This window comes from Emys orbicularis, chromosome 9 (genome assembly GCF_028017835.1).
Source record: "Emys orbicularis isolate rEmyOrb1 chromosome 9, rEmyOrb1.hap1, whole genome shotgun sequence".
NCBI classification, from domain to species: domain Eukaryota; kingdom Metazoa; phylum Chordata; order Testudines; family Emydidae; genus Emys; species Emys orbicularis.
This window is the reverse complement of record NC_088691.1, coordinates 71,585,576-71,613,180: the sequence shown is the minus strand read 5'-3', so window position 1 is coordinate 71,613,180 and position 27,605 is coordinate 71,585,576. Positions and strand designations below refer to the sequence as shown.

At 45.6% G+C, this 27,605-nt stretch overlaps 1 protein-coding gene across 1 annotated transcript in view; it reads right to left on the bottom strand.

The window, feature by feature from the left end:
* LOC135884121 (collagen alpha-3(IV) chain-like) overlaps nucleotides 1-27,605 on the bottom strand; it is a 107,992-nt gene that overhangs the window by 58,280 nt on the left and 22,107 nt on the right. The window contains exons 2-12 of the mRNA XM_065411413.1: nucleotides 26,911-27,000; nucleotides 20,748-20,792; nucleotides 20,458-20,520; nucleotides 18,200-18,226; nucleotides 16,434-16,511; nucleotides 13,192-13,222; nucleotides 9,928-11,599; nucleotides 9,239-9,827; nucleotides 7,758-7,835; nucleotides 1,460-1,522; nucleotides 1,174-1,230 (exon numbers count right to left, since the gene is read on the bottom strand). Coding sequence (XP_065267485.1) covers nucleotides 1,174-1,230; nucleotides 1,460-1,522; nucleotides 7,758-7,835; nucleotides 9,239-9,827; nucleotides 9,928-11,599; nucleotides 13,192-13,222; nucleotides 16,434-16,511; nucleotides 18,200-18,226; nucleotides 20,458-20,520; nucleotides 20,748-20,792; nucleotides 26,911-27,000 — 2,793 coding nt within the window. The remainder of the gene's footprint in view (nucleotides 1-1,173; nucleotides 1,231-1,459; nucleotides 1,523-7,757; nucleotides 7,836-9,238; nucleotides 9,828-9,927; nucleotides 11,600-13,191; nucleotides 13,223-16,433; nucleotides 16,512-18,199; nucleotides 18,227-20,457; nucleotides 20,521-20,747; nucleotides 20,793-26,910; nucleotides 27,001-27,605) is intronic.

The window sequence follows — 27,605 nt, the reverse complement described above, 5'->3', positions numbered from 1 at the left end:
GGCCAAGGCATGAGCACTTGTACTAGAAAGAAGAGGGGAAAGAATGACAGGACTTAACAAGAGATAGTTCAAGCCTCACTGTGTTGGCCAAGAGGGTGGCCATCACAAATGCACTTGTGAAGAAGAGACAGTGAAGAGAAGAAGCAGTAGAGGCTGAGGAGGAATCATGAGAAGCTCTGACATGTTGGGTTACATAAATATTTACTATTTTGCACTAAGAAGTCAAACAGAAAAGAGATTTTTCATAATTTACCTTTTTATAAAAATAATATTGCAAATTACTGTAAATAGCATCTTTCATCAGAGGATCTCAGAGAACCCCATAATCATCATAAATTCAATATAAGCACATTACAGGCCCAGTCTTGCAGTTATTACTCATATGAATAAAGCTATTGAAGCCCATGAGACTTTGATGTGAGGAAGGGCTCCTGGATCACACCATAAGTAAGTGGTACAAAATTAGCAGGCTCAAAGGCTGAAAACTGATTCTTTGAATACATTTCCTGTTTCTTTCCAAATCTATATGCTTCCTACAAAGATTATAAAAACTACCATTCGCACCTATTAAACTCTTTGCAAAATGTGCAGAGATAAAATTAACCTCTTATACCTTCATTGCTATCAGTCTTATTATTTACATGCAATATTTCAAACACTGGAATCAGTCCTTTGAAACTGCATGAAGTACTGATATGGTAAGAAAACTATCGAAAGATGGCTCCTTTCTCCACAGACCTGTTGGAGTGGAGTGTATTCAGACTCATGTCTTCTGCCTTAATTGACAAAAATATGTCTACTTAAAGTATCTTTACTCCTGCTAGCACTGAACAGCCACTACATCTATTGGAGAGCGAGCAGGATTCCTTTCTGGCTCATGCATCATAACAGAACTGTTGACCAAGTTCCAATCACAGAACCTTTGCCCTATGATATCCAGAAGTGCGCCCTCAACTGAGCTTTAAGTACAGCTCAGGAAGCATGTGCCAGAAAGAACACTCACTTGACTTTCAGATTCCAGGTTGAGTTCACTGGACAAAAATCTCTTTTCACCTGGAAGCCTAATAAATTTGCTCTGGAAGTCATTGAAAGACAAAGCTGGAACTCCACAATAACACAGAAATGTTTTCAGAGAAGAATGGCACTTTAAAGGGTTTAATTTTTCACACGTACCTGCGGGCCAGGCTCTCCTGGGTCACCTTTTTCACTTTGAAAATCTCCAGGAAAACCCTGTAACAAATCCACACATATTTTCAGATTCACATTTTTGCATCTTAATCCATTTTGTATTATTTTATTACCTTGTACAATGAAGTCTGATTACAGCCGCTGTTAATAGATCTTAATGGATGGCTAGACCAAGTAGTATAAATATGGACTCCAAATAGCAACGTTTTCCATGTGAATGTGATGCTGTATGAAGGTCCTGGATTTTGAGAGATTTACTTTGATCACTTACCAATGACCCAACTGGTCCTGGGAGACCCCTTGATCCTTTCTCTCCTTTATCTCCTTTCAAGCCCTGTCACAACAAAATAAAATATTTATTTAGTCTTTCAGATTTTTCAGTGCCCCCCCAAAAAAAACTCTAGGTGTTTTATACATAGGGAAACCCAAATTACAAACAAGTTTGAATAATTAAATAAATTAAAAGCTTGATCTGGATAAGGCAGAGATAACGTTAGTAGCCTGATTAAGCAGGTAGAAAAGTTGGCAATTTTTTAATCACTATCCGTGACTGAGGTGATTTGCCACTTGCAAATCAAGGGACCAATCATTTTCTCAGATGTTTGCCTCTTGGACTGAAATTTTCCAGATTTGTTCTTAACCTGAGTAAAAAATTTTTGGAAAGTTTGAACAAAAACATTTTAATCATTTTCAAGTGAAAAGGGGGAAAATATACTTTTACCTGTATAAAAATATTTTTGTGAGCCTTTTTGGAACAGCTCTAGTGACTCAGGCCTGGTCTACACTAGGAGGTTATGTCAAATTTAGCAGCGTTAACTCGAATTAACCCTGCACCCGTCCACACAACGAAGCTATTTATTTCGACATAGAGGTCTCTTTAAATCGATTTCTGTACTCCTCCCCGATGAGGGGAGTAGCGCTAAATTCGACATGGCCATGTCGAATTAGGGTAGGTGTGGATGGAATTCGACGCTAATAGCTCCGGGAGCTATCCCACAGTGCACCACTCTGTTGATGCTCTGGACAGCAGTCCGAGCTCGGATGCTCTGACCAGCCACCAGCCACACAGGAAAATTTGAATTTGAATTCCTTTTCCTGTCTGGCCAGTTTGAATCTCATTTCCTGTTTGGACATCGTGGCGAGCTCAGCAGCACTGGCAACGATGCAGAGCTCTCCAGCAGAGGTGACCATGCAATTGCAGAATAGAAAGAGGGCCCCAGCATGGACTGATCGGGAAGTCTTGGATCTGATCGCTGTGTGGGGCAATGAGTCCGTGCTTTCGGAGCTGCGATCGAAAAAACGGAATGCGAAGATCTACGAGAAGATCTCAAAAGCCATGACGGAGAGAGGATACAGCCGGGATGCAACGCAGTGCCGCGTGAAAATCAAGGAGCTGAGACAAGGGTACCAGAAGACCAAAGAGTCAAACGGACGCTCCGGATCCCAGCCCCAGACATGCCGTTTCTACGAGGCACTGCATTCCATTCTAGGTGCGGCCGCCACCACTACCCCACCACTGTCCGTGGACTCTGACGATGGGGTATTGTCGACGGCCGCTTCCTCCGAGATGTTCGCGGACGGGGAAGATGAGGAAGGAGATGAGGAGGACGAGGCAGTCGACAGCGCTTTCAACGCTGATTTCCCCGACAGCCAGGATCTCTTCATCACCCTCACGGAGATCCCCTACCAACCCTCCCAAGGCGGTAACCCGGACCGTGAATCAGGGGAAGGATCAGTAGGTAAGTGTTTTAAACATTTATTTTGAACAGAATAGGAATGGTATCTTAACAATGGGTTTTTCATGATTAGTTTGCCCTAGGCGCTTTAGTTTTTAGTCCTTGCCAGAGCAGCTACTGGAAAAGTTTGTCAACATGTCCGGTTTTTTATGATTACTTTGCCCTAGGCGCTTTAGTTTTTAGTCCTTGCCAGTGCAGCTACTGGAAAATTCTGTCAATATGTCCGGGGATAGAGCAGAAATCCTCCTGGGACATCTCCAGGAAGCTCTCCTGGAGGTATTGTGAAAGCCTTTGCATCAGGTTCCTGGGGAGAGCGGCCTTATTGCGTCCTCCATGGTAGGAAACTTTTCCGCGCCAGGCTAGCAGCAAGTACTCCGGGATCATTGCCTCGCAAAGCATGGCGGCATACGGCCCTGGTGTTTGCTGGCATTCACGCAGCATGCAGTCTTTCTGTGTCTCCGAAATCCTCATTAGAGTGATATCACTCATGGTGACCTGCTTTGAATTAGGGGAATGTTAGTATTGGGACTGATTGCCTGTTCCTTTACAGAACTGTAACCGGCGGTTTACAGCCACGCGGTGGAGGTGGGACAGGGGCAGCATGCAGGGATCTTTCCCAGGGACAGCCGCGAGGGGGGTGGGACATGGGCAGAGTTCATGCTGGCCGGATTGCCGGCAGCAGGAACTGGCCAACGCTAGGAGCATTGCTTGGAACGTGTAAGGAGGGCACTGCTATAAATTAAGCTTTAAGCAGCCAAAAGTCTACGGCTTACCATGGGATCTGTACAGCAAGACCCCAGGCACTCAATGGGAAGGCCGAAAATTCGACCTTGTACTGAGTGCGCATGTGATAGGTACTGTGCATGGTCTTGTTCACAGAGAAAGACTATATTCATTGTTCGCAAAACTGTATCTTTGTGAGGAATTCACTCCCTTTTTCCCATCCCACAGCTGCGAGTGTCTCCCGAGCTACCCAGGCATCCCCCTCCCAGAGGCTAGCGCAGATCAGGCGACGAAAGAAAAGGACACAGGACGAGATGTTCTCAGAACTTATGGGCTGCTCCCGAGCCGAGGCGGCACAGCAGACCCAGTGGAGGGAGAACATGTCACAATACCAGCGATCACATAGCGAACGGGAGGACAGGTGGCGGCAGGAAGACCAGCAGGCGACTCAAACGCTGCTTGGACTAATGAGGGAGCAAACGGACACGCTCCGGTGCCTTGTAGATGTTCTGCAGGACCGGAGGCAGGAGGACAGAGCCCCTCTGCATTCTATCTCTAACCGCCCTCCCCCGCCACAAAGTCCCATCCCCCCCTCACCCAAAGTCCCAAGAAGGAGGGGCGGCAGGGGCCGTGAAAACAGTCACTCCACCCCTGCAGACTGCTCAAATTGCAGAAGGCTCTCTTTCCCAAAGATTTGATAAGTCCTTTCCTTCACTCCAAAAGCATCTCACCCAAGCCCCGTCCCAATTTCATCCCCTAACTGTGTAGTTGTTAATAAAAAATACGTTTCTGTTAATTACTGTTTCCGTCATGTTCTTTTAGAGGAGAGTGTGTTTGAAGGGGGGAAAGGGGGTTGGTAATTGGAGAGGACAGTCACCTTTACCAGGGTACAGACACGGGGGCAGGTTCAGCAGAAGGTCACACACACATTGCAGTCACTAGGCACCCTGGTCAGTCTGGGAGGTGGTTTTCATGTTCTGTGTGTGGGGGGCTATGTGAGTTTGTGGCGGGGGAGGGCGAAAAACAGATCTTATGCAGCGGTCCTTAGCCTGGATGACAGAGCCATGCAGCAGGGGATCTGTAACCGCCCTCCCACACCACAAAGTCACATAGCCCCCACACACAGAGTCCCGAAAAGGAGGGGTGGCAGGCTCCGTTGAAACAACCAGTCCACCACTGCGGACTGCTCTAGGAGCAGGAGCCTGTCATTCCTCGAGTTTAGAAGCATCGTTTCCATCACTACACCCGCTCCCCACCACAGTCTGCGTCCCAGTTTCAACACTTTACCATGAAATCCTTAATAAAAAAAACGGTGTTAATGAACAAAGTTTCATTTATTTTATTTTTAAAGGTGTGTTGGAAGGGGGGAAGGGGGTTGGTAACTGGAGAGGATAGTCAACATTAACTGTGTAAAGAAACGGGAGCAGGTTCAGCTTCTGTTTAAACAAACTTAATAGTCACAGGTTACCCTGCTCACTCTGGAAACTAGCTTTCAAAGCTTCCCAGATGCACAGCGTGTCCCGTTGGGCTCTTCTAATCGCCTGGCTGTCTGGCTGGGTGTAATCAGCAGCCAGGCGATTTGCCTCAACCTCCCACCCCGCCATAAACGTCTCCCCCTTGCTCTCACAGAGATTGTGGAGCACACAGCAAGCTGCTATAACAATGGGGATATTGGTTTCGCTGAGATCAGAGCGAGTCAGTAAGCTTCTCCATCTCCCCTTCAGACGTCCAAAAGCACACTCCACCACCATTCTGCACTTGCTCAGCTGGTAGTTGAAGAGTTCTTTTTCACTGTCCAGGGCGCCTGTATAGGGCTTCATGAGCCAGGGCATTAGTGGGTAGGCTGGGTCCCCGAGAATCACTATAGGCATCTCCACATCCCCAAGAGTTATTTTGTGGTCCGGGAAGTAAATACCTTCCTGCAGCCGTCTAAACAGACCAGAGTTCCTGAAAACGTGAGCATCATGAACCTTGCTCGGCCATCCGACGTTGATGTTGGTAAAACGTCCCCTATGGTCCACCAGTGCTTGCAGCACCATTGAAAAGTAGCCCTTTCGGTTAATGTACTGGCTGGCCTGGTGGTCCAGTCCCAGGATAGGGATGTGAGTTCCATCTATAGCCCCACCGCAGTTTGGGAATCCCATCGCAGCGAAGCCATCTATGATCACCTGCACGTTTCCCAGGGTCACTACCTTTGAGAGCAGTAGCTCAACGATTGCGTTGGCTACTTGCATCGCAGCAACCCCCACGGTAGATTTGCCCACTCCAAATTGGTTCGCGACTGACCGGTAGCTGTCTGGCGTTGCAAGCTTCCAGAGGGCTATGGCCACTCGCTTCTGGACAGTCAGGGCTGCTCGCATCCGGGTGTCCTTGCGCTTCAGGGCAGGGGACAGCAACTCACAAAGTTCCAGGAAAGTTCCCTTACACATCCGAAAGTTTCGCAGCCACTGTGATTCATCCCAGACCTGCAGTACTATGCAGTCCCACCAGTCCGTGCTTGTTTCCCGGGCCCAGAATCGCCGTTCCACAGCATCAACATGACCCATTGCCACCATGATGTTCACGGCGCGGGGTCCTGTGCTTTGTGAGAGGTTTGTGCTCCTCTCAGACTTAATGTCCTCACCGCGCTGCCGTAGCCTCCTCGCCCGATTTCTCAGCATCTGCCTCTGAAAAAGGTGGACGATAAGGTGCGAGGTGTTGACAACAGCCATAACTGCAGCGATGATCACAGCGGGCTCCATGCTCACAGTGCTGTGGCGTCCGCGCGGTCAATCACCAGAAAAGTGCGCGAACTGATTGCCCGCCGGCACTTTCACGGAGGGAGGGCGGGAGTGAGGGTTGAATGACGACAGTTACCCAAAACCACCCTCGACACATTTTTTGCCCCAGCAGGCATTGGGGGCTCGACCCAGAATTCCAATGGGCAGCGGGGACTGCGGGAACTGTGGGATAGCTGCCCACAGTGCACCGCTTCCAATGTCGACGCTTGCCCCGTTAGTGTGGACTCACAAAGTCGAATTACTGTCCTTAGTGTGGATACACACGTTCGACTTTGTAATATCGGTTCCACAAATTCGCTTTAAGTAAAATCGAACTACTCTCATAGTGTAGACATACCCTCAGGCACCTAGATATCTTTGAAGATCTGAGCCTAACTCCCATTGATTTCAATGGGATATCAGTGCCTAAATAAATACCTTGGAGGATCTGGGCCTCAGTGATTTGGGATAAAAACTTGAAATTTGTCAGGGACATGGGCTATAGGTCAACATAGCCTTTCGCAGTCTACTGAAAATCCATTTGGTTTGGCCAAGCTGAAAGTGTTCTACTTTGCACATACCCACTGGTTTTTGTTTCCACAACAGGTTTTTTACAAATGATCACTAACATCCCACTGGCACTCTGCACATGTGCATATTGGTATCATTGCCTCATCTATGACAGCTGTATGAACATATAATAAGAGCTTGCTATCTAAATAGAGAAGACAAAGGGTGGGAGAAAGAAATTATTGTTATCCCCATTTTCCAGATATGGAAATGAGGCATTAAAGGCCACTTTTTCAAAGCTATTTAGGCACCTAGTGGGATTTTCAAAAGTGCCTAAGCAAGTTAGGCACCTAACTCTGAACTGAATTCAAGTGACTTGCCCAAGGTCATGCAGGAAGTCTGTGGCAAAACTGGGAACTGAACCTACATCTCCTGAGTTCCAGACCAGTGACTCAGTCACAAGACTGTCCTTTCAATTGCCAAGACAGTCTCATTCAATGCACAGCCTCTCAATGTTCTATTGGTTTGGCACATGCATGTGCCAGAAAGTTGAGTGGAATTTCATTTTTAATGTGTGGGGGTGTGTGGAATATAAGGATGTGGATGGAAACAGACCGTACGTTGAAGCTGCCCTGCATCATTCTATCTGACATATGAAGGTTTGCTTAGGAGGGGGCTGGGCTCTGAAGGAGAAAATAGAATAAATATAAAATACCAAAAGTATAAATACTGAGAAACTTCTGTCTTGTGACCCAGAGCAAAGCAACTGTATATATGACCCACAGCAAATGTGGCCCAAGGTAAAACACACAAGTTAGTTTATAAATGATTATTTTACTACCTTCATATTATCTGGTCCACTTAATGTCACAATAACTGTTCCTGGGAGCCCAGGGGGTCCTGCTGATCCAGGATCACCCTGAAAATAAAAAGAAAGATGATTCAAATAAAGTTAATATTCTGCATTCAAAATCCATGAAATCTGACATTGCCAAATTAAATCAATTTGCATGACAATGGTTATTTATTCACCCACCCCTCCACTTAAAAAGACACACAAAAAGTATATGACTTTGAATGTTATTTCTATCTTTTCTACATGCAGAAGAGATGTGTATGTTTATTTACATCACAGTACCTAGAAATAGCTCACAGATATAAATGTTGTTTCCAATGCAGTTTCTACAAAACTGATATAGCATCACTTTCTCCCTAATCGCTATTTAAAGAATCTCTCCTCATAGCAGTTGGAGTTCTTCTCCCACTCTGATGAAGTTAACCTGTTAGTAAAGTACATCGTCCCTTTGCTAAATTCTTTTCAAGATTGCAGCCTAATATAAGGGTACGTCTATACTTACTTCCTGGTCCGGATGTAAGCAATCGATCTTCTGGGATCGATTTATCGCATCTTGTCTAGACGCGATAAATCGATCCTTGATCGATCCCGGAAGTGCTTGCCGTCGACGCTGGTACTCCAGCTCAGCGAGAGGAGTACGCGGCATCGACGGGGGAGCCTGCCTGCAGCGTCTGGACCCGCGGTAAGTTCGGACTAAGGTACTTCGAATTCAGCTACGTTATTAACGTAGCTGAATTTGCGTACCTTAGTCCGAAGTGGGGGGTTAGTGTGGACCAGGCCTCATACAGATAGATGGTTGTAATAGATTGCTGCCTGACACAATCAGCTTTCACGTTTGAACTAAAATGTTGGAATTTTAGTGCACTCTTTCACTGAGAGCTGCTGAGAAGAGAAAAAAATCCTAAAAACTGTCAGCAGTCATTTTAAACAGCCATTCACATGTTATTTTGTGTATGTTATCAGTATATAACAAATATAGTAATGTCTTCTGTGAGGCTAGCTAGCTAGAATTTGGAAGAGTCAAGGTCACCTGAGGTCATCAGTTCCATTTATAGGAATTTAGCCAGGACAATTTCAATAAATATGTTTACCAGCTAGGTGATTACATAAAAAACGGTTACTCACCTTCTCGTAACTGTTGTTCTTCAAGATGTGTTGTTCATGTCCACTCCAACCAGGTGTGTGCGTGCCAGCCAGAAGACTGTTCCCTTAGCAGCGTCCGTAGGGTTGGCCTGGGCCAATATAGTGCCCTGCCGACCCCTCACCCCCTCAGTTCCTTCTTGCCGGCTACTCCAATAGAGGGGTAGGAGGGTGGGTATTGGAATGGACATGAACAACACATCTCGAAGAACAACAGTTACGAGAAGGTGAGTAACCATTTTTTCTTCTTCGAGTGCTTGTTCATGTCCATTCCAACCAGGTGACTCACAAGCCAAAGTTCAGGAGGTGGGGTTGGAGTCATCCACTGATTGGAGCACAGCTTGTCCAAAGGCCGCATCGTCTCTGGCCTGCTGTGTGATCGCACAGTGCGTCGTAAACGTGGGTATCGAGGACCACGTCGCTGGTCTGCAGATCTTCTGGGTGGGGACCTGCGCCAGGAATGCAGCTGAGGAGGCCTGAGCCCTGGTGGAGTGAGCGGTCATTGGCAGAGCTGGCACCTTTGCCAGGCCGTAACACTCCCGAATGCAAGGTGTGATCCACAACGAGATGCGCTGGGAAGAGACGGGGGGGCCCTTCATCCTGTCTGCCACTGCTATGAATAACTGGACGGACTTTTGGAATGGCTTAGTTCTCTCTATATAGAAGGACAGCGCTCTGCTGATATCCCATGAGTGAAGCCTTCGCTCCCTGTCGCAGGAATGTGGCTTAGGATAAAACACTGGGAGGAAGATGTCCTGGTTCATGTGAAAGTGGAAGACAACTTTAGGGAGAAATGCCGGATGTGGTCTGAGCTGAACCTTGTCCTTATGAAATACTGTGTAAGGGGGCTCAGATGTAAGTGCCCTGAGCTCCAACACTCTCCTAGCTGAGGTTATCGCCACCAGGAATGCCACCCTGTAAGAGAGATAAAGCAGGGAGCACGTCACCATTGGCTCAAATGGGGGGGCCTGTAAGTCTGGCGAGAACTAGGTTAAGGTCCCAGGTTGGGACAGGCTGATGAGTTTGCAGGTAGAGCTGGTCGAGGTCTTTGAGGAAACGGGTAACCATGGGGTTCACGAAGACCGAGAAGCTGTCTGCGCCCGGATGGAAGGCGGAGATGGCAGCCAAGTGGACCCTTATTGATGACAAGGACAGAGCCTGTTTAAGATGGAGGAGGTAGTCCAGTATGAAAGGGACTGGGGCAAGCATCGGTGACTGATGGTGCTGCTCTGACCAGAGAGGGAACCTCTTCCACTTGACAAGGTACGTTGCCCTTGTAGAGGGCTTCCTACTGCCAAGGAGAACTTGTCTGACTTGATCAGAACAGGACAGTTCCATAGCATTTAGCCATGGAGCATCCAAGCTGTGAGGTGGAGCGACTCTAGGTTCGGATGCCGGAGGTGGCCGTGATCCTGCGTCATCAGGTCCGGGACCAACGGTAAGGTGAGCGGGGTCACCACGGACATTTCCAGGAGTGATGTGAACCAGTGCTGGCGTGGCCATGCCAGAGCTATCAATATGACCTGGTCCCTGTCCCTGTGGGCCTTGAGGAGCAGCTTGTGGACCAGCGGTATTGGTGGGAACACGGAGAGCAGACAGTCTCCCCATGGAAGAAGGAAGGCATCTGTGATGGAACCCAGACTGTGATTCATGAAGGAGCAAAATAGTTGACACTTCCTGTTGCTGCGTGTGGCAAACAGGTCTATCGGGGGAAAGCCCCAGAGACGGAAAATTGAGCTCACTACGTCCAACCGGAGGGACCACTTGTGGCCATGAAAAGTTCAGCTGAGGCTGTCCGCCAGCTTGTTCTGCACCTCGGGGAGGTATGAAGCCTGCAGGTGTATTGAGTGCTCTACACAGAAGTCCCAGAGGGCTTCCTGGCACAGGAGAGAGGAGCGTGCACCCCCGTTTGTTGATATAAAACATTGCCGTGGTGTTGTCAGTGAGGACTGATACCCATCTGCCTGATATATGGGTTCTGAAAACCTGGCACGCCCGACCCACCGCTCTCAGCTCTCTGACGTGAATATGCTGAGCAAGGTCCACCTGAGACCAGAGGCCCTGAGTTCTGAGGTCTCCCAAATGTGCCCTCCTGCCCAGATCCAAGGCATCTGTCACTAACGAGAGGGATGGCTGGGGGCTGGTGAAAGGTACTCCCGCACAAACCACCTGTGGGTCAAGCCACCACAGGAGGGAGTCTAGTACAGGGTGAGGCAGGGTTACAATGCTGTCCAGAGTGTCCCAGGCCAGTCGATAAACCGACGCCAGCCATGACTGAAGTGGGCGAAGTCTGAGTCTAGCATGCTGTACTACGTAGGTGCATGCAGCCATGTGCCCCAGCAGTTTCAAGCAGTTCCTTGCTGTAGTCGTAGGGAACTGTCTAAGGCCCCGTATGATGTCCCCTAGAGACTGAAACCTAGTTTCCGGGAGGTACGCCATGGCTTGGGTTGAGTCCAGCACTGCGCCTGTAAACTCTATCCTCTGCACCAGGGACAGAGTGGATTTGGCCTCGTTGAGAAGGAGACCTAGTTTGAGGAAGGTCCTTCTTATGAAGCCGACCTGATCCTCCACTTGGGATCTGGAGTGGCCTTTGATCAGCCAGTTGTTGAGGTATGGGAAAACCTGAATCTGGCGCTTGCGCAGGAACGCAGCGACAACTGCCATGCATTTGGTGAAAACGCGAGGTGCTGCTGGAGAACCCAATTATCCTCCAGAGCCGGGGCCACTGACGCCCCCGTGACTGCTTCATCTGGCGAGGATGATGAGGAGAAAACTGGCAGCAGACCTTGCTCACTGCCTTCAGTGCTCTTTGGGTCTCTCGGCACGCAGTGTTCGATGGGAGGTGGGAGCCTCGGTGCTGCAGTTGGTGCGGGAGCCACTAGATCCGGCGGTGCCGACCTTGTTGACACCAGTGGAGTTGGAGCTGAAGCCGTCGTCGGTGCCATTGAAGGAAGGGTCAGTGCCGGAGTTGTTTGTAACAGCGGGGTCGGCACTTCGGTCAGCGGTGCCGGCGTTGCTGGCGGTGGAACAAAAGACGCCGAAAACACCGATGCCGACCAGGACCTTGGGCCTGACTCTGGCGGTACGCCCAAGGTGTCCAAAAGGGCCATTGGGATGATGGCTGCCACTGCTGTGGCCATGGTGTGCCAAAGCGCTTGCCACAAGAGTGAGCGATGTTCCAGCCACCGTCACCAGCGGTAAGAAGGAACTGAGGGGGTGGGGCGTCGCAGGGCACTATATTGGGCGCCATGAAGGCGTGACTCCAGGGGGTGCTCAGGCCGACCCTACGGACGCTGCTAAGGGAAAAATCTTCCGGCTGGCGTGCACACAGTGTGCACACTCCTGGTTGGAATGGACATGAACAAGCACTCGAAGAAGAATTAACATTAATTTCAGTGTATCCAACTCCTGTAATCAGATCTGCACAGACAAAATATTGCATTCATGAGGACTCCAATGACTAAACTGGGACTCTACACAGATGTATAGATCCACTTGTCTGGATCCAATTGCAAGATTGGGGTCTACGAGACAATACATTTGCTTATGGTCAATTGTAATTTGCATTGAGACACATTTGATCATGGGGTGATATAATAGTGAGAGTGACAAAACATCCTATTTTTATGGTATAACTTTGGAGGTTTTCTTGGAAGATATTCTCGGAGTTTCAGATAGCATCATGAAGATGAACACTTAAAAAGGCAGGATCAGAGCATCTAAGAGTGAAGTCTATGACAGCTATTATTAGTTTATTTATTATTTAACTCCTTGGCTAGCAGAGGAACAGGATTTCCAAACACTGTATACCAATGTAATGTAAGCCACATTACTGCTTTCTATTAGTAAATACTGACGGCTGGCTCCAAGAAGTTAAGCTTCCTCTTAAACCGTTAGCCTACTTCTATCTTTCACTGTTAGGTGAAGACAGTGTCCTTTGATGTCACCTTGTCCCCATACTCTAGTGAAAGTAGTCTGCAAAGATTCTCCATTAATGTATGTAGAGCAAATTATTTTTGCTTCACAGTACTTCCTCTTCAAAAGATTTCACCATAGTAAGAAGAAATCTGAAGCAAAACTTTCTAATGTTATAATTATATTACAGAGTTACCTGTATTCCTTTGGTTCCTATGATCTTCATCCCCATGACACCCTACAAAAGAGTTTTTAAAACATTACTTTTTTCTTGTTTTAAAAAGCACCCACAAATAATGAATGAAAAAATGTTACATGAGATTTAAGAGTTTTAATTTTTATAGCAAATCTCAAGCTACCTTACATCCTGGAAGTCCCATTCTCCCTGAAACACCCTAGAGAAAACAAAATGAAATGAAAAGGGGAAAAAAACAGCACAGTAAAATAGTAAATAGAAGAATTCTCAGTCCTGATATAGGGTCTTATTCAAAGCCCACTGAAGACAATGGGAATATTTCCGTTGACTTCAATGGGTTCTGGATCAAGCTTCTAGTGCCAGATTTTCAGCCAGGTCTTGCCATGGTTTATTTTTTGTGCCTGCAATTCATTGTGGATACAAATCTCTGTAGCATGTCTAAACACCTGATTTGCAAGTGCAAACACTATGTGTATAACTGGAATTTAATGAGAATTTAAAAAATATATGTGCAATTATTTGAAGATGCAAAATTATGCCCACACAAATTGAAGCTACTCTTGAAAATCTAAACTTTAATTAGCAAACAAAAAAAAATAAAAAAAAACAAATCTGTCACACACATGAATTTACAGATTTTACATACTCATGGAATTTTCAAACTATCTATAGAAGTCAGTGGCCCACATTCTTGGGAGATGGGTGCCTAACTCCCTTAGGCTTCTTGGAAACTCCCAGCCTTAAATCATAAAAATATACTGATTTTATACTCACTGAAGATCCCGGAGGGCCTTGTGGTCCAACTAGCCCTTGGAGTCCTTGAGGACCTGGTTCACCCTTTATATTAAACAAGAAACAAAAATAAATTTCCTGATGGTAAGAAAATGCAAGAATATAAATGATCCACTATGCATGGAAATATTTGGGCACTAGAGGGTGAGTTACAGACATAGAAGTAATGTTATCTCTAAATTTCCTTCTTTTCATGTCTCAGTGCAATGTTATTTAATCCAGGCTTTTGTTTTTAATGTCTTTATATTAATGATAAAAATCACCTTTTAAGTATAGGTTTTTATAACTATGGAACCAAAAACCTCAATGGAAAAATTACAGTTTTTCCATGGAAATCATTACTGCTATTTCACAAATATTGGTCAAATTTGCAATAAATTGGGCAGGACCACTTATGAACAAAAGAATTGCCATCCTGGACCAGACCAGTAGTCTTCCTAATAATCCTGAATCCTGTCTGTGAAAACAGCCATATCCACAGGAAAGTGCCATAAGTCCTTTAGGGTATGTCTACGCTGTAATGTCAGCCCAGAGCTAGTAGAACTCGAGTTAGCAGACCTTGGGTTTGTTAGCCTAGGGCTTGAGCATCTACACTCATTTGTAATCCCAGGCTAGGAATTGTTGGACTCTGGGACCCAACCTGGGGCTCCAGGATCTACACAGCATTATGTGGGCCTTAGTCCAACCACCATTATTCCAGACTTCCTAGTGTCCCTCTCAATATGTAGCCACTCTAGCCCTTTGTTTGTGGAGCAGTATGAGAAAAATCTGACTGTCCATCAAACTTGACTGTCCAGACCACAAAGAAAGTCGGCCCATGGGATTGTGGGATACTTTTGGTGGACTCCCAGAACATGAGTCCAGTGGGACTGCATCTACCCTGCAAAGCAATAGGGTTTGAGCCCTGGCTCCTGGCTTGACTGAGGGTCGAACCCTCCACCCCTGGGGGTCTTGGCACCTGGGTCCGTGATCTGGGTTACTGCGATTTGTATGTAGACGGAAGAGAGAACAGGCTTTAGCCTGAGATCGAACCCTGAGTTTACCTTGCAGTTTAGACATATCCTCTGTGGACACTTATGGAATAACCACCCAGATGGAACATTTCTTCCTAACTCCACCAGTTACTGGTTGGCTTGTGCCTTGTAACACGAGGATATACACCTTTGTACACCTTTACCATGTTCTCTCTATTTATTCTTCTCTCTAAACAGTCAGGATCTTTTCAGTCTCTCTTCATATGGAAATTTCTCTAAGCATTATTGTTGCCCATCTCTCTATCTCTAATATATCCCTTCTGAGATTGGGTGACCAGAGCTAAATAAAGTAATCCAGGTTAGAGCATATTTTTGAATCACAGAAAGGCTTGATATTTTCAAATCCATTATTTAAGTACCATAACATTTCGTTTGCTTCTTGACCTCCACTGCAGACTGAATAAAGGTCTTTATTAAGCTGTCCACAATGTTGTCCAGATGTTTTCCCTCAGTGGTTAGTTAATTTAGAAACCATCAATGTTTAGCAGTAGATCAAATTATTCCATCCAAAGTGCATTAATCAACAATGAATTTTATTTATTATAATGCTGCCTATTCAACAACCTTTATTAGATAATTTGGAAGTACCCCACACTCTTCTCCAGCTTCAATTACCCTAATTCAGAGGTTCTCAAACTGTGGACCACCAGTGGTTTGCGAGCTCCATTCAGATGGTCTGCAGATAGTTCCCTCTAAGGTGTGTGCCTGGGTGGCCGCACACAAGAGAATAAAGGGCCACCCACCTAATTAGTGGAGCTGTGCAGGTGTGGCTCTACTAATTAGGTGCCTGGACCCTGGAGAAGACTCACATATAAGGTGAGGTGGTGGCCTTGGGGGGAATAGGCAGTGGGTGGAAGAGGTCAGTGGGGTGAGAAGAGGGAATGGGGGAATTTGGGACGTGCAGGGCTGAAGCGGCCAGAGAAAGAGGCGATTTCCCCCAGCTCCAGGGCTGCGACTGCCAGGGAGAGACAGCCCTCCTTCCCAGCCTCAGCTCTGTGACTGCTGTGCAAGGGGAGAGACACCCGCCCCCTTCCCAGCCCAGCTTGGTGGCTGCCATGGCGGGGGAGAGAGGGCACATCCATTGCATTAGAAAGGTACGACTACTGATATTAATATGAGTTGTGTGTTTTTATTTATAGAACAAAAAAAGTTAATTATTACGTTTTTTTTATATAGCGCTTTTATCCAATAGTTAGCTAATGGTACAAACAACATTTGGAAAGATCATTGAGTGGTCCACCGAGACCCTCAGCAATTTTCAAGTGGTCCGCAAAAAAAAAAGTTTGAGAACCACTGCCCTAATTAATGCTATCTCATCTGCAAATGGTGCCACCTCACTGTTCACCCCCTTTTCCCTATACTTAACAAATATAGTAAACAGCACCAGTCCTAGCAGGCAAAACTGACCCCTACTGGCTTGGGGAAATTTGAATTTTGAAAGGGATAAAAAGAATAACTTTATATCTCTCACCTTTATAATATAAACCCAATATCACATTCAGAACTGAAGTTATTTTCTGATTTAAGAACAATAATACATTACTTTTAAAAAAAAATATACAAAGTGTAAATTCTTTTAATTACCTGGCGTCCAGGTATTCCTGGTAATCCAGGGTCACCTCTTCCATCATATCCTGGGTCATATCCACTTGCAGGGCACCCCTTGACAATAAGTAATTAAAAAAGCCTCATCAACTGTTATAATATGAAACTCGTTTGTATAAAACTCAAGGCAATAAAGCTCACAATAAGATACACAGTAGAGAAATCCAACATCAGAAATCTCCTAATGCTGGCTATTGTCTATTATGGACAATTCTACCAAAAAAAAAAAAATCATTATTCAATACATACTACACGATATGTACATATGATCTGTACTTCTTGGTCCTTATGAACCTCCTTCTTTTTAGACCTACACGTACCTCCTTCACACACATACCTGGTTTTATCTAACATTTTCTTTTAAGGATATGTTTATTGGATTCTATTACAAGAGTTCTATTATTGGCAATTTGCATAATCTCCAACAGAATACAGAGAGCCTCTTTCTACCTGATCTGAGTTACACCTGATTTCACTAGAGTTACTGTGGACTTACACTGGGGTAACGAAGATCAGAATCTGGCCCAAAAGGAATTGCATCATGTAACTGACGGTGTCAAGTTCTCTACATAAGAACAGTTCCTAGAGTAAAACATTCAAGCGGGGGCCAAAATCTCGTTTTATTTCTTTATATCACTTACATCAACGTCATCTTTGCTTTATTGTTTATTTATTTGTGTCTTTGTTCCCACCAGGGTAAGAGTGCTGCTAACAGGATGAAAGCACTTCAGACCACATTATCATGGTCATCTCCAAAGTCTTTGTACAACACTGCTGTATTTTAAAAAAACTGTAAGAACTTCTGAAAGGAAAAGAGTCTGATTCACTGCTGTGTTACTCTGGTTTTCATCCGGTGAAATCAGTATAATGTAGTGAAGAATCAGACCCAAAATATTCAGATTCATGTTGTGTTCAACTGCTTCACAAGTGTACATGAAAGGTGGAGGGCTCAAGGAGCTCCCTTTAATAATCTGTGCAGCAGTCAGGCATATTTGCCTGAACTCCGTGGAGTGTGCAGATTGCTATCTCCAGGCAAGCGGGGCTGAAAGACACCTTCAAGGAGGTGCAGCAGGAAAAAAGGTCACGGCCTTGGTCCCTGTGCACAGAAGAGAGTACTGCATTTTCATAAAGCCATGTAGCAGTACAGGCATTCTGCAGTCTATGTGCTTGGGCATTCTGGGAAGAATTCTGCCTCAAGGAAGAATTCTTCCTGTAGCAACCCCTGGGGTGGGCAACACACAGCTGTGTTTAAATGAAACAGAGCCCATATTAACTAGACTCAGCACTTGACTTTTCACAGTAACTCATCTTCATGCCTCATTTCTTCCTGCCCCTGTGGTTAGAATGGTCTTCCTCTTCAAACACACTCTTCTGAAGCGTTCCAAAAATGATCTTCCTGATCATTTCTGAACTCCTTTGATCTGAACTCTTATCCAGTGTCTGCATGGCACTTATAAGCTCTTTGGGAGAGGGACCTTGTCCTTGGTGTGTTTGTAAAGAATACTCTTACAACACTCAGTAATAGTAATCACAGAAAATAAGAAATATTGAATTGTAACCAAGGATGAATGTGGCAATCATATACTAGGTTCTGGTATTAGCTGCATTGCTCTTCTTCTGGGGAAATAAGCTCTCTAGCTGAAGTGGATGAAGATAGCTATTATAGATCTTTTACCAACAGCTGTACAAATTCAAAGTTTTGCTCTTCAATGAATATTCAATACAACATACTGTGAATAACTTACCTTATCTCCTTTGAGGCCATCAATACCCTAGGGACAGTAAAAATAATAAAAAACATAGTTAAAAAAGGCAACTGGTAACACAGGTGATAAGGGCAGTCAAGATGTTTAGTAGAGGCAAACTTAAGAAAATGACTTATTTTCATGAATGGCATGGGTGAGTAACCTTGGCTGGTTCTGATGCACAAGGATGAATTTCATGCCTTATGCGCCAGACTTCAATCTCAGAAGAATGGACTTGTTGGAAAGTGGCCAACCTACCAGCTGGGATTTCAAAATTATTGTAAATTTGATTTGTGCGGCCTGACTCTTTTTGGGGTGTAGGAGGACTTTTTAAAATAGAAAAAATATATATCTTTCGAGGGATTTTGTGCCAATGACAGTGCTCCATTTTTATTCCTTGTTTATAGTTTACCTTTGATATAATTTCTGTAGAGCAAACCAAGCTCTAGTGGTTAAAGCAAGAATCCTGGGTTCTGCTTCTGTCATTGACTTACCTTAGGTAAGTCACTTAGGTGTACATTTTTAAAGAGTATTTTCTAATGTTGGGTGCCTCCTGTTTTTGGATGCCCAGCTTGAGACACCCAAGGCCTGATATGCAGAAAGTACTGAGCATCCACAACTTCAACCAAAGATAGCAAGAACTGCAGGTGTCCATCACCTGTGAAGCTCCGAGCCAATGTGTTTCAAATTGGGCCCCCAAAATCAGGTCACTTTTGAAAATGTTCTCTTAACCTTTTCACTGTTTTCCAGCCAGTGGGGATACTAATATTATCCCACCTCACAGGTGTATTGTGGGGCTTAATTAATTAATATATTAACCACCATTTTAAGCTTTAAGGAATTAAGGGCTTTATATGGTAGAAATGCACATTCTGTTTAATGTTACCACTTACTGGTTTGCCTGGAGCACCTCCTGGCCCTGGAGGCCCTGGAAATCCTTGTTCACCCTGACAGTAATAAACACTGTAACTGTTACAAAAGCCACTGATGCATTTTCAATATTTATTCATGATTAACTAGTCCTTTCCTGTGCTCCTAGAGTATTACGGAATATTCAGTTTCCTTTACTGTAAGCATAGGTGTAATTTGACTGTTATATTTGGGTGGGCAAAGTGAGCCCAGGCACATGTGCATACTGAAGCCAGTCCCCTGGGTTCACTGGCTGTCTCCCCCCACCTACAGTGGTACCTAGGCTGCCAGTGCTAGGGGGGTGGAGGGGACGCCGTAAAGGGGAAGCCCCAGCTGCTGCTGGCGGCGACTCCAGCACTGGCTGCTGCAGCGATGTCGCTGCTCTGGTGCTGCTGCGATTGCCTCCCTGCTGGGGCTGGGGCTGCCCAGGGGACGCCACATGCCGGGTTCCTGCTTCCTCCCGCTCATTCCCATATCCCCTTCTCTTCCCCATCCCCTCCTCCTTCCTCTCCCCCCGCTTCATTCCACCCCCCCTTTCCCACTGCCTCTTCTCCTCACATCCTCCTCCACCCCCGTGGGCACTCATGGTTGTAGAGGAAAGGGGCAGGCACTAGGACCCAGGAGGCATGCCCATCTGCTGATGGAGGACCTGGAGCACAGGGGGAAAGTGCTGGCAGGAGGGGAGGGGGCAGGAGGGGAAGTGCAGCATGGGAATGACAAAGCCACCTTCTCCCCCTACTCCAGGCCGAATAGAGCAAGCCCTGCAGGGCAGCTCAATGCTTGCAGAAATGGGGGGAGGGGCGCATGACCTCCCCCCCCCCCCATGCCTCCCCTCTGGTTTGGGGGGGCAATGCCCCCTGGCACCACCCAAACTATGCCTATGACTGTAAGGCTAGATGAAAGCCATTTTGGGGTCAAATAAAATGAAAACTTGAAATAAAGTGATTAACTACAGACTTTAACTTTTCCTCAGGCTGCAGTTCAGGACTCATACCCATACCAAGAATAGAGGCTCAAAGCACAATACAGAACATAGAATTTCAAACTGCTGAGTGAAATTGCTTATGATTATTCCACTTCCCATCATCCTGCATCTTCAGGGTAGGTAAAAACAATATAGAAGACAAAGAAAAGATTGTCACACAAGTACTTGCAACACTTTTGCTTTCCATGACTATTTTTGTGAACAGAATTTCTCTCCAATCAATCAGTGAAGTTGCAAGCTGCAACAAAAGAACTCTGCCGTGCATTTGAGAAAATGTTTGAGAATACTTTTGGGCAGTATCCACTGACTTTTAAGCTTAGCTCCTGGCAATCCCCATTGTCATCACGTTCTACTTGATCCCTACCTTTGGGCCATTGCATCCTGGAATTCCTTGACCTCCAGGACCACCAATGTTTCCTGGTTCACCCTAAACAAGTTCAAAATTGACAGTTTTGTTATTGAACATTTATATATTCCTGTAACTACACTGAAATAGTTTACGTGGATACAGTATGGTGAATAAGAACTGCTGATACCAAGATTGTTATCTCTAGGTTAATTGATAGAGACAATGCTGAAATTGACACTGGATTGGGGAATACTGAGATGCTGTATAAGTAGAGGACTTGGTTTATCTTGTTTTATTTTACTTACTGGAAGACCTGGGAGACCTGAAAAACCAGGTAATCCTAGCATTCCCTAATGATACAAAAAGAAACAGAGAAAGAATAATTCAAGTTAATAGGAAAAATGCATGCAATACATTTTTTTACTCCATTTGTAAGAACAATAAGCATTAATAGAAGGTAGTCTATCAGGGGATTTTCATTTGACTACTACACTTTACCTAACCAACTATTCCATGGGCACACCTCATATGACTGTAAACTGTTACATGGAGATTAACAGATTTTAAGGCCAGAAGGGACCATTATGATCTAGTCTGACTCCTACAAAAAACAGGCCAATACTTCATAAACACATGCATGAAATCTCATATATGCAGCACAGCAAATTGAAAAACAGCAGCTACAGTTCTAAAAAAGGAAAAAATGGGAGTTCACTGCCACATCTTAAAAAAAATATAGTAACATAATATAGTGTTTTTATTTGATTTTATAGAAAAGGCAGTCATTAAATCACTTTAATAATAAACAGGATACATAATACATTAAAAGTTTGCTTAAATATATATTTACCCTTTCACCTTTGGGTCCGACTAAACCTATCCGCCCTGGAAAACCCTAAACACCAAACAGAAAAAAAGCATGTATTAAATCTTTGTGCAATGTTTATAATGCCAAGATCAGAACATAAACAAAATAAATGAGTTGTATTTATATTGTTCACATCTTGTGCATTACAGAAATTAACATGAACAAAAATTCACAACAGTCGGCACAAACCCCAGCCTCTACCATACCTGCTGATTATTCAAAAGGTATTCATCCCATTACAGGCCCAACAAAAATCAACAGTGCTATTTGGGGAGGTGGTCACTGAGAGAGTTAAGTCTCAAGTCATTTAGGGTTTTATAGACAATAACCAGCACCTTCCATTGCACCCAAAAGGGAACTGAAAGACTGCAGAGGCTAGAATACTGGAGTATGTGTGTTTATACATTACTTTGAGGCCTTAAAGTATAAGTAAACAGAATGCATTACAACAGTCCACCCAGGGGATAGCAAAGGAATGCATAACTGCGGAGAGGTCCATGTTGGATAGGACCATCCTTATTCACAAACATACCTACTGGAGTTAATATTTGTACTTTTGAGTCACTTCCCCTTTGATAAAAGTATATTTGTTCCACTTAACATTTTTTTAACCAGTTGAACAAAATACCTTTGCAACATTATTGTAAACACAGCATGGATTTATACCAAATATTGAAACAGTATCCAAACAAAAATTACAAGCAGGATTTATTTACACACAAAGTAATTTGTTGTTTGAGGAGGTGATTTCCTGATAACAGAACTCTTTGTCTGAGACAAATTTGAATAAAATAAATTTGTAATAAACGAATAAAATAATTGCAAATGTTTCTTTCCACTCTTCCAGGACACAGTGCAAATCCTTATGCAGCTTGACAGTTCCTACGAATCAATGAGAAGAGATAATTGCAGAGGATTCCTTCTTCTCCTTTTCCCCCTTTTCTTTTGTTTTATTATTTGTCACAGCACCAATTTGGTTTTATCCATTTCTAATGATGATAAACATAGTTCTTGGATAGCAGATTGTTAAGAAATCACTCCACATCACAATCTGTGGCTCAAGGTTATTGTGTTTGTCCTGTATGGATAGTCTTTACACACACATTGTTCTATTGCATTGAAAATAAAATTAAAATATTACGTATTAAAACATTCTGGTTAAATGACAAGCTGCAATAATGCCAACTGTAAATAGAGAGGGCGAAATTTAGAGGTGATGTGTAAGAGGATGACATTAGATACTATTGTGGTATTCGGGGAATGTGTCCATACAACTTATGAATTCTGGTTAATATTGTGAAGTTGTTATGAAAATTATTGTATCATGGAATGAATGCCTCTATGCCTATGTGTATCCACCATGGGCTGACAGGACCTGTAGCAAATACATACCAAACTAAGCACAATGGAGAGTACTTAACTTTAATGACTGCACTCTGACCTATAAGCCACCTCCTCCAGCTTGTCTGTTTCAGGTATTGGTGGTGGGACATACAGAGACTCACAGGCCAAGAAGCTTTGAGGAGGAGGAAGGAAGGGGACGGACCAGCCAAGGTCAGAGAAGCCTAGCTGGGGACAGAAGGCTCCATGTTTCAGAACACAAGCCGTGCACTGCAGCAGAAAGATCCTGGATGCCCCAGATCACTATGACCAGAGCCCAAAGAATGTGCTGTAGTGGTGAGGAAACTGAAGCAGGGAAACTCATGTAAGGTTTATTGTTTTGGTATAGACCTGTGTATTTCTCATGCAGTTAAGTGCAATGGTGTTAGAATCCTGTGCAAAGCTTGTGTGCATTGTACGTGTAACACCTACCATGTATCCCTTGAAGTGGTAAACTGTGGGTTCAGAACTCCACAGGGCTGAATCTCTGGGAAAGGGCGTGTTTAAACTACAAGGGAGTCTGAGTGGTTAGCTCTGATTCGAGGGGCTTAGCAGTGGGCTGTGTGGTTGCATCTCTCAGGATGGGGTGCTAGACAAAGGATCTGTACCCCAAGAGTGTGTCCAGAGGCCTCAAGACCGGAACAGTATATGGGTTCTGTTCAGAATCTGGAGGCTTAAACACACACAGGATCTTGTGGCTGGACCCCTCTCTCAGCAGTCTGGTGAGTGTCCAGCAGCGGAAGCTTGACTGGACCTGTGACAGCCATCATGCTGTTGTACACTCCCTTACACTCAGGACTTCTTTATATCTCTTTAAACCTCTTAATGTTGTGTAAGTTGAACTTACACAATGAGGAGCTGGAAGAAGGTTTAAGTCCCAGCAGGAGATGATCTACTTCAACAGAGACAATATGGCACATTCCTGTTAGTTGTTTTGCTACCCTCCCTCTCTGCTAGCCTCTTGGCATGAATTTTACTTACTTACACCTGACATGATGGAGGAAGTGTATAAAAAAGCCCATGCTGGTATACGGGAGAATCCAGTCCATGAAAAGAAACCCAAGAGAGAAGGAGCCTGATCAATCAATTAATTAAATAAATAATCAATCCCCTCATAGAAAGTTTTGACAAAAAAAACCAAAACCCTTTGATTGACATTTTCCACAGATAGTTGAGTTTTCTGCCAAGAACTCAAAACCCAAAAGTTTTGAGCAGAAAAGCTACAGATTCCATAGAAAGCAGTCACTTCTTGCAAAAAAAATTGTTCAGTATGGAAAACCAAATTTTCTGTCAAAAAACAGCTTTGATGGAAAATTTCAGCCGAGCCATATCCCTCTATTACACCCAGGATATGTCTACACTGAAAAACAAACAAACAAAATCCTGCAGCAGCAAGTCTCAAAATCTGGGTCAACTGACTTGGGGTCTCAGGGCTTGCACCATGGGTCTAAAAATAGCAGTACAGGCATTCCCACTTGGACTGGAGTCCAGGCTCTGAGACCCTCCCCTATTGCAGGGTTTCAGAGCCCAGGCTCCAGTCTGAGTGGGAACAACTACACTGCTATCTTTAGACCCACAAGTGAATCCCATGAGTTGACTGAGCTCAGAGACTTGCTGCTGCGGAGTTTTTTTGCAATGTAGACGTACCCTCAGTATGCGAAATTCAGAGGTGATGTATGCAGTGGGGACATGTAAATGATACAGTGGTGCAGTCAGCGGGTGAGAGTCAAAGGGCTTGTCTATACTTAAAACGATGCAGCTGAGTCACAGGTGGCGGCTTCCTCCAGGCCCCGGGGGTGCTCAACCCCTCTGCTCTTCCCCAGGCCCTGCCCCAACCCGACCCCTTCCCACAAGCCCCCACACTGCCCTGTCTCTTCCCGCTCCCACTCCACCCCTGCTTCTTCCCGTCCAGTTCCAACCCCTCCCCCAAGCATGTTGTAGAGGGGTGGTCACCCCACTACGGCCTCAGCAAGGGTTAAAAGCCAGCCCTTGGAAAGGGCTGGGGCTGAGAGCCAATCAGAAAAGGCTGAGAGGCAGCCCATCAGGGCCAGGTTGGGCCCTATAAAAGGGCTGCAGGGCCAGAAGGCAAAGAGTCTCTCTCTCTCTCTCTGGAGGGAGAAGGGCCTACCTGCTGGGAGCAGGCTACTGAACAGAGCAGTGCTGGGGAAAGGCAAGAGGAGCTGGGGAGCTCCAGCCTGGCAAATCCCCAGGCTGCAGGCCTTGTTAAAGGCCAAAGCAGGTACTGGAGTTGCAGAGGTGCAGCCCGGGTCCACTGGTCCAACCCCCCTTGCCAATGATGAGTGGCAATTACACTGCAGTCTGCTCCAGTGAACGGGAGCTAGATGATGACTGACAGTAGCCACTGAAGCAAGATGGGCTTAAAGGGTTGGGGGTTCCCCTGGGAGGGGAGACCCAGAGTGTGGGGGTACTGCAGGGCAGAACCCCGAGGTAAAGGGCACCCGGGTCCGGGAGGGACACGGGGCCTAAGGCAGGCGAGACACCGGCCAGAAGCAGGTGCTCCATAAGCTGGAGAGCTAATTCCTGAGACGACCAGCAGGAGGCGCCACACCGGTGAGTCTCGACCTTGCTACACATGCCCTGTCACTACTCCTCCCCCTCCCCCGCCCCCCCCCCCAGCGCCTCCTGTACACAACGGAACAGCTGATCGCAGCAGTCAGGAGGAGCTGGGAAGGGGGGGAAGCTAGAGCACCCACGGAGTAGGCACCTATGAGCTGAGCTGTGGTAGCACTTCAGTGTAGACCCTACTAATGTTGATGAGGTTCTCCCGTCAGAGTAGGGAATCCACCTTCCCGAGAGGTGGTAACTAAATTGATGGAAGAATTCTTCCATTGACCTAGTGCTGTCTACACGGGGACTTAAGCTGGCTTAACTACATCGCTTGGCATGTGGATTTTTCATACCTCGGAGCAATGTAGCTGGGCCGATCTAATTTTCGAGTGTCTATGAAACAATTATCTGGGGGTAGCCGTGTTAATCTGTATCCACAAAAACAACTAGGAGTCCAGTGGCACCTTAAAGACTAAGGGCTTGGCTACACTTGCAGATTTAGAGCGCTGGGAGTTAAACCAGCCTTCGGAGACTGCAGCAGGGAAAATGCTGCTGTGTTTTTACACTGTCAGCTGCAAGGGCACTGGCGTGGCCACATTAGCAGCTCTTGCAACAGCACAAAGAGCAGTGCATTGTGGTAGCTATTCCACTGTGCAAGTGGCTGCAACGTGCTTTTCAAATGGGGGGGGTGGAGGTGGAGTGTGACAGGGAGTGTGTTGTGTGTATGTGGGGGGAGAAACAGTGTGTTTTGGGGGGCAGAGAGTGTGTCAACATGCTGTCTTGTAAGTTCAGACAGCAGCAGATCCCTCTTCCCCCTGCCTCTTTCTCTCTCTCTCACACACACACTCACAGCATTCCACAGTAATGGTTTGCTTTGTCCTGGAGCAGATAAGCATGCCGGCAGTCAGAAATGGAGCTTTAAAAGGGGATATCTGCATGCCTGCAGCCGAGTTCAAAACAATGGCAAGAGTGGCCACTTGACTTCAGGGGATTATGGGATGTTTCCAGAGGCCAATCACAGCGCAGTAATGCAACACGTCGTCCACGCTGACACCAGGGCGTTTCAGCTGGGGCACAGCAAGCTTTATACTTCTCGTGGAGGTGTATTACCAGGAGCGCTCCAGCTGCAGAGTCCAGGTGCTCTAAGTGCCTTGCCAGTGTGGACACCTCAGGAGTTAGGGCCCCTGGGGCTGATTTAATGTGCTAGAGCAAGTGTAGCCAAGCCCTAACAGATTTATTTGGGCATAAGCTTTCGTGGGTAAAAAACCCACTTCTTCAGATGCATAGAGTGAAAATTACAGATGCAGGCATAAATATACTGACACATGAAGAGAAGGGAGTTACCTTACAAGCGGAGAACCAGTATTTACAAGCAAGGGGGGGGGGGGAAAGCAGAATAAGACGTAGTTCTGTAGCTATGTGTCATTTGCTCTCATTTGGATTCCCCTCTGAATATGGTCCATAGGCTCTAGTGTTAGTCATCAGGCAGCAGAAGTGTTATGCCTGTGCTCTCATCAATTACTTTCAGTAATTAGCCAAGCAGCAACTCTGTAGATCCTGACTAAGTACATTTTACAACATTTTTGAGCAAAATTGTAAACTCTGAACCCCCCCCCCCCCCCCCCACACACACACACAGGTCAGCAACCTACCGTGGGTCCCTGTGGCCCTGGAGGTCCCTCAGGGCCACAGAAACCTGTCTGGCCAGGTACACCTTGAGCACCAGAAAATCCTTTTTCACCCTGCAAAAAGCATAACAAACAAGCCCTTAGAACCATCCCTGTGTTTCCTTCTGATAATTTATTTCAGAGATACTAATTATTTGGGGCATCACTTGGCTTTTATTTGCCTATCTCTGTGCAAGATTATGATTTACCCTTGCTCACACTGGGCCTACAAGAGCTATTTAATGGGAATATGGGTATCAGAATCTGCACCTCTGTGTTTAATCTTATTGTAAAGCACATAGATTAGCTGGCAGAAGATGTGGTCTTAACAATGCAGCTGACACACATTTCTTGCAAACAACTCTATAATTTGCTTAGCCTCCACAAGCCCCAGAATTCTGATCCTACTGAAAAACTCCAAAGTCCCAGCTGGCAGATCTGACAGCTGCTGCTGTGTAATTGGGTCGGCAAACCATTCCACTCCACTCCACTCCATCCCCATATGCGAACCATGTAAAGAAACAAAGTGATAGTGAAATATAATGTAACTGTTTAGGTACAGTAAAATAGCAGTTTGCTTTAAAAAGTTATGTTTTTATTATGCCAAGTCACATAGATTAAGCTACACAGCCAGTTTAAATGCAAATTTTGACTGAAAACTTTCAGATTAGCCTAAGGCC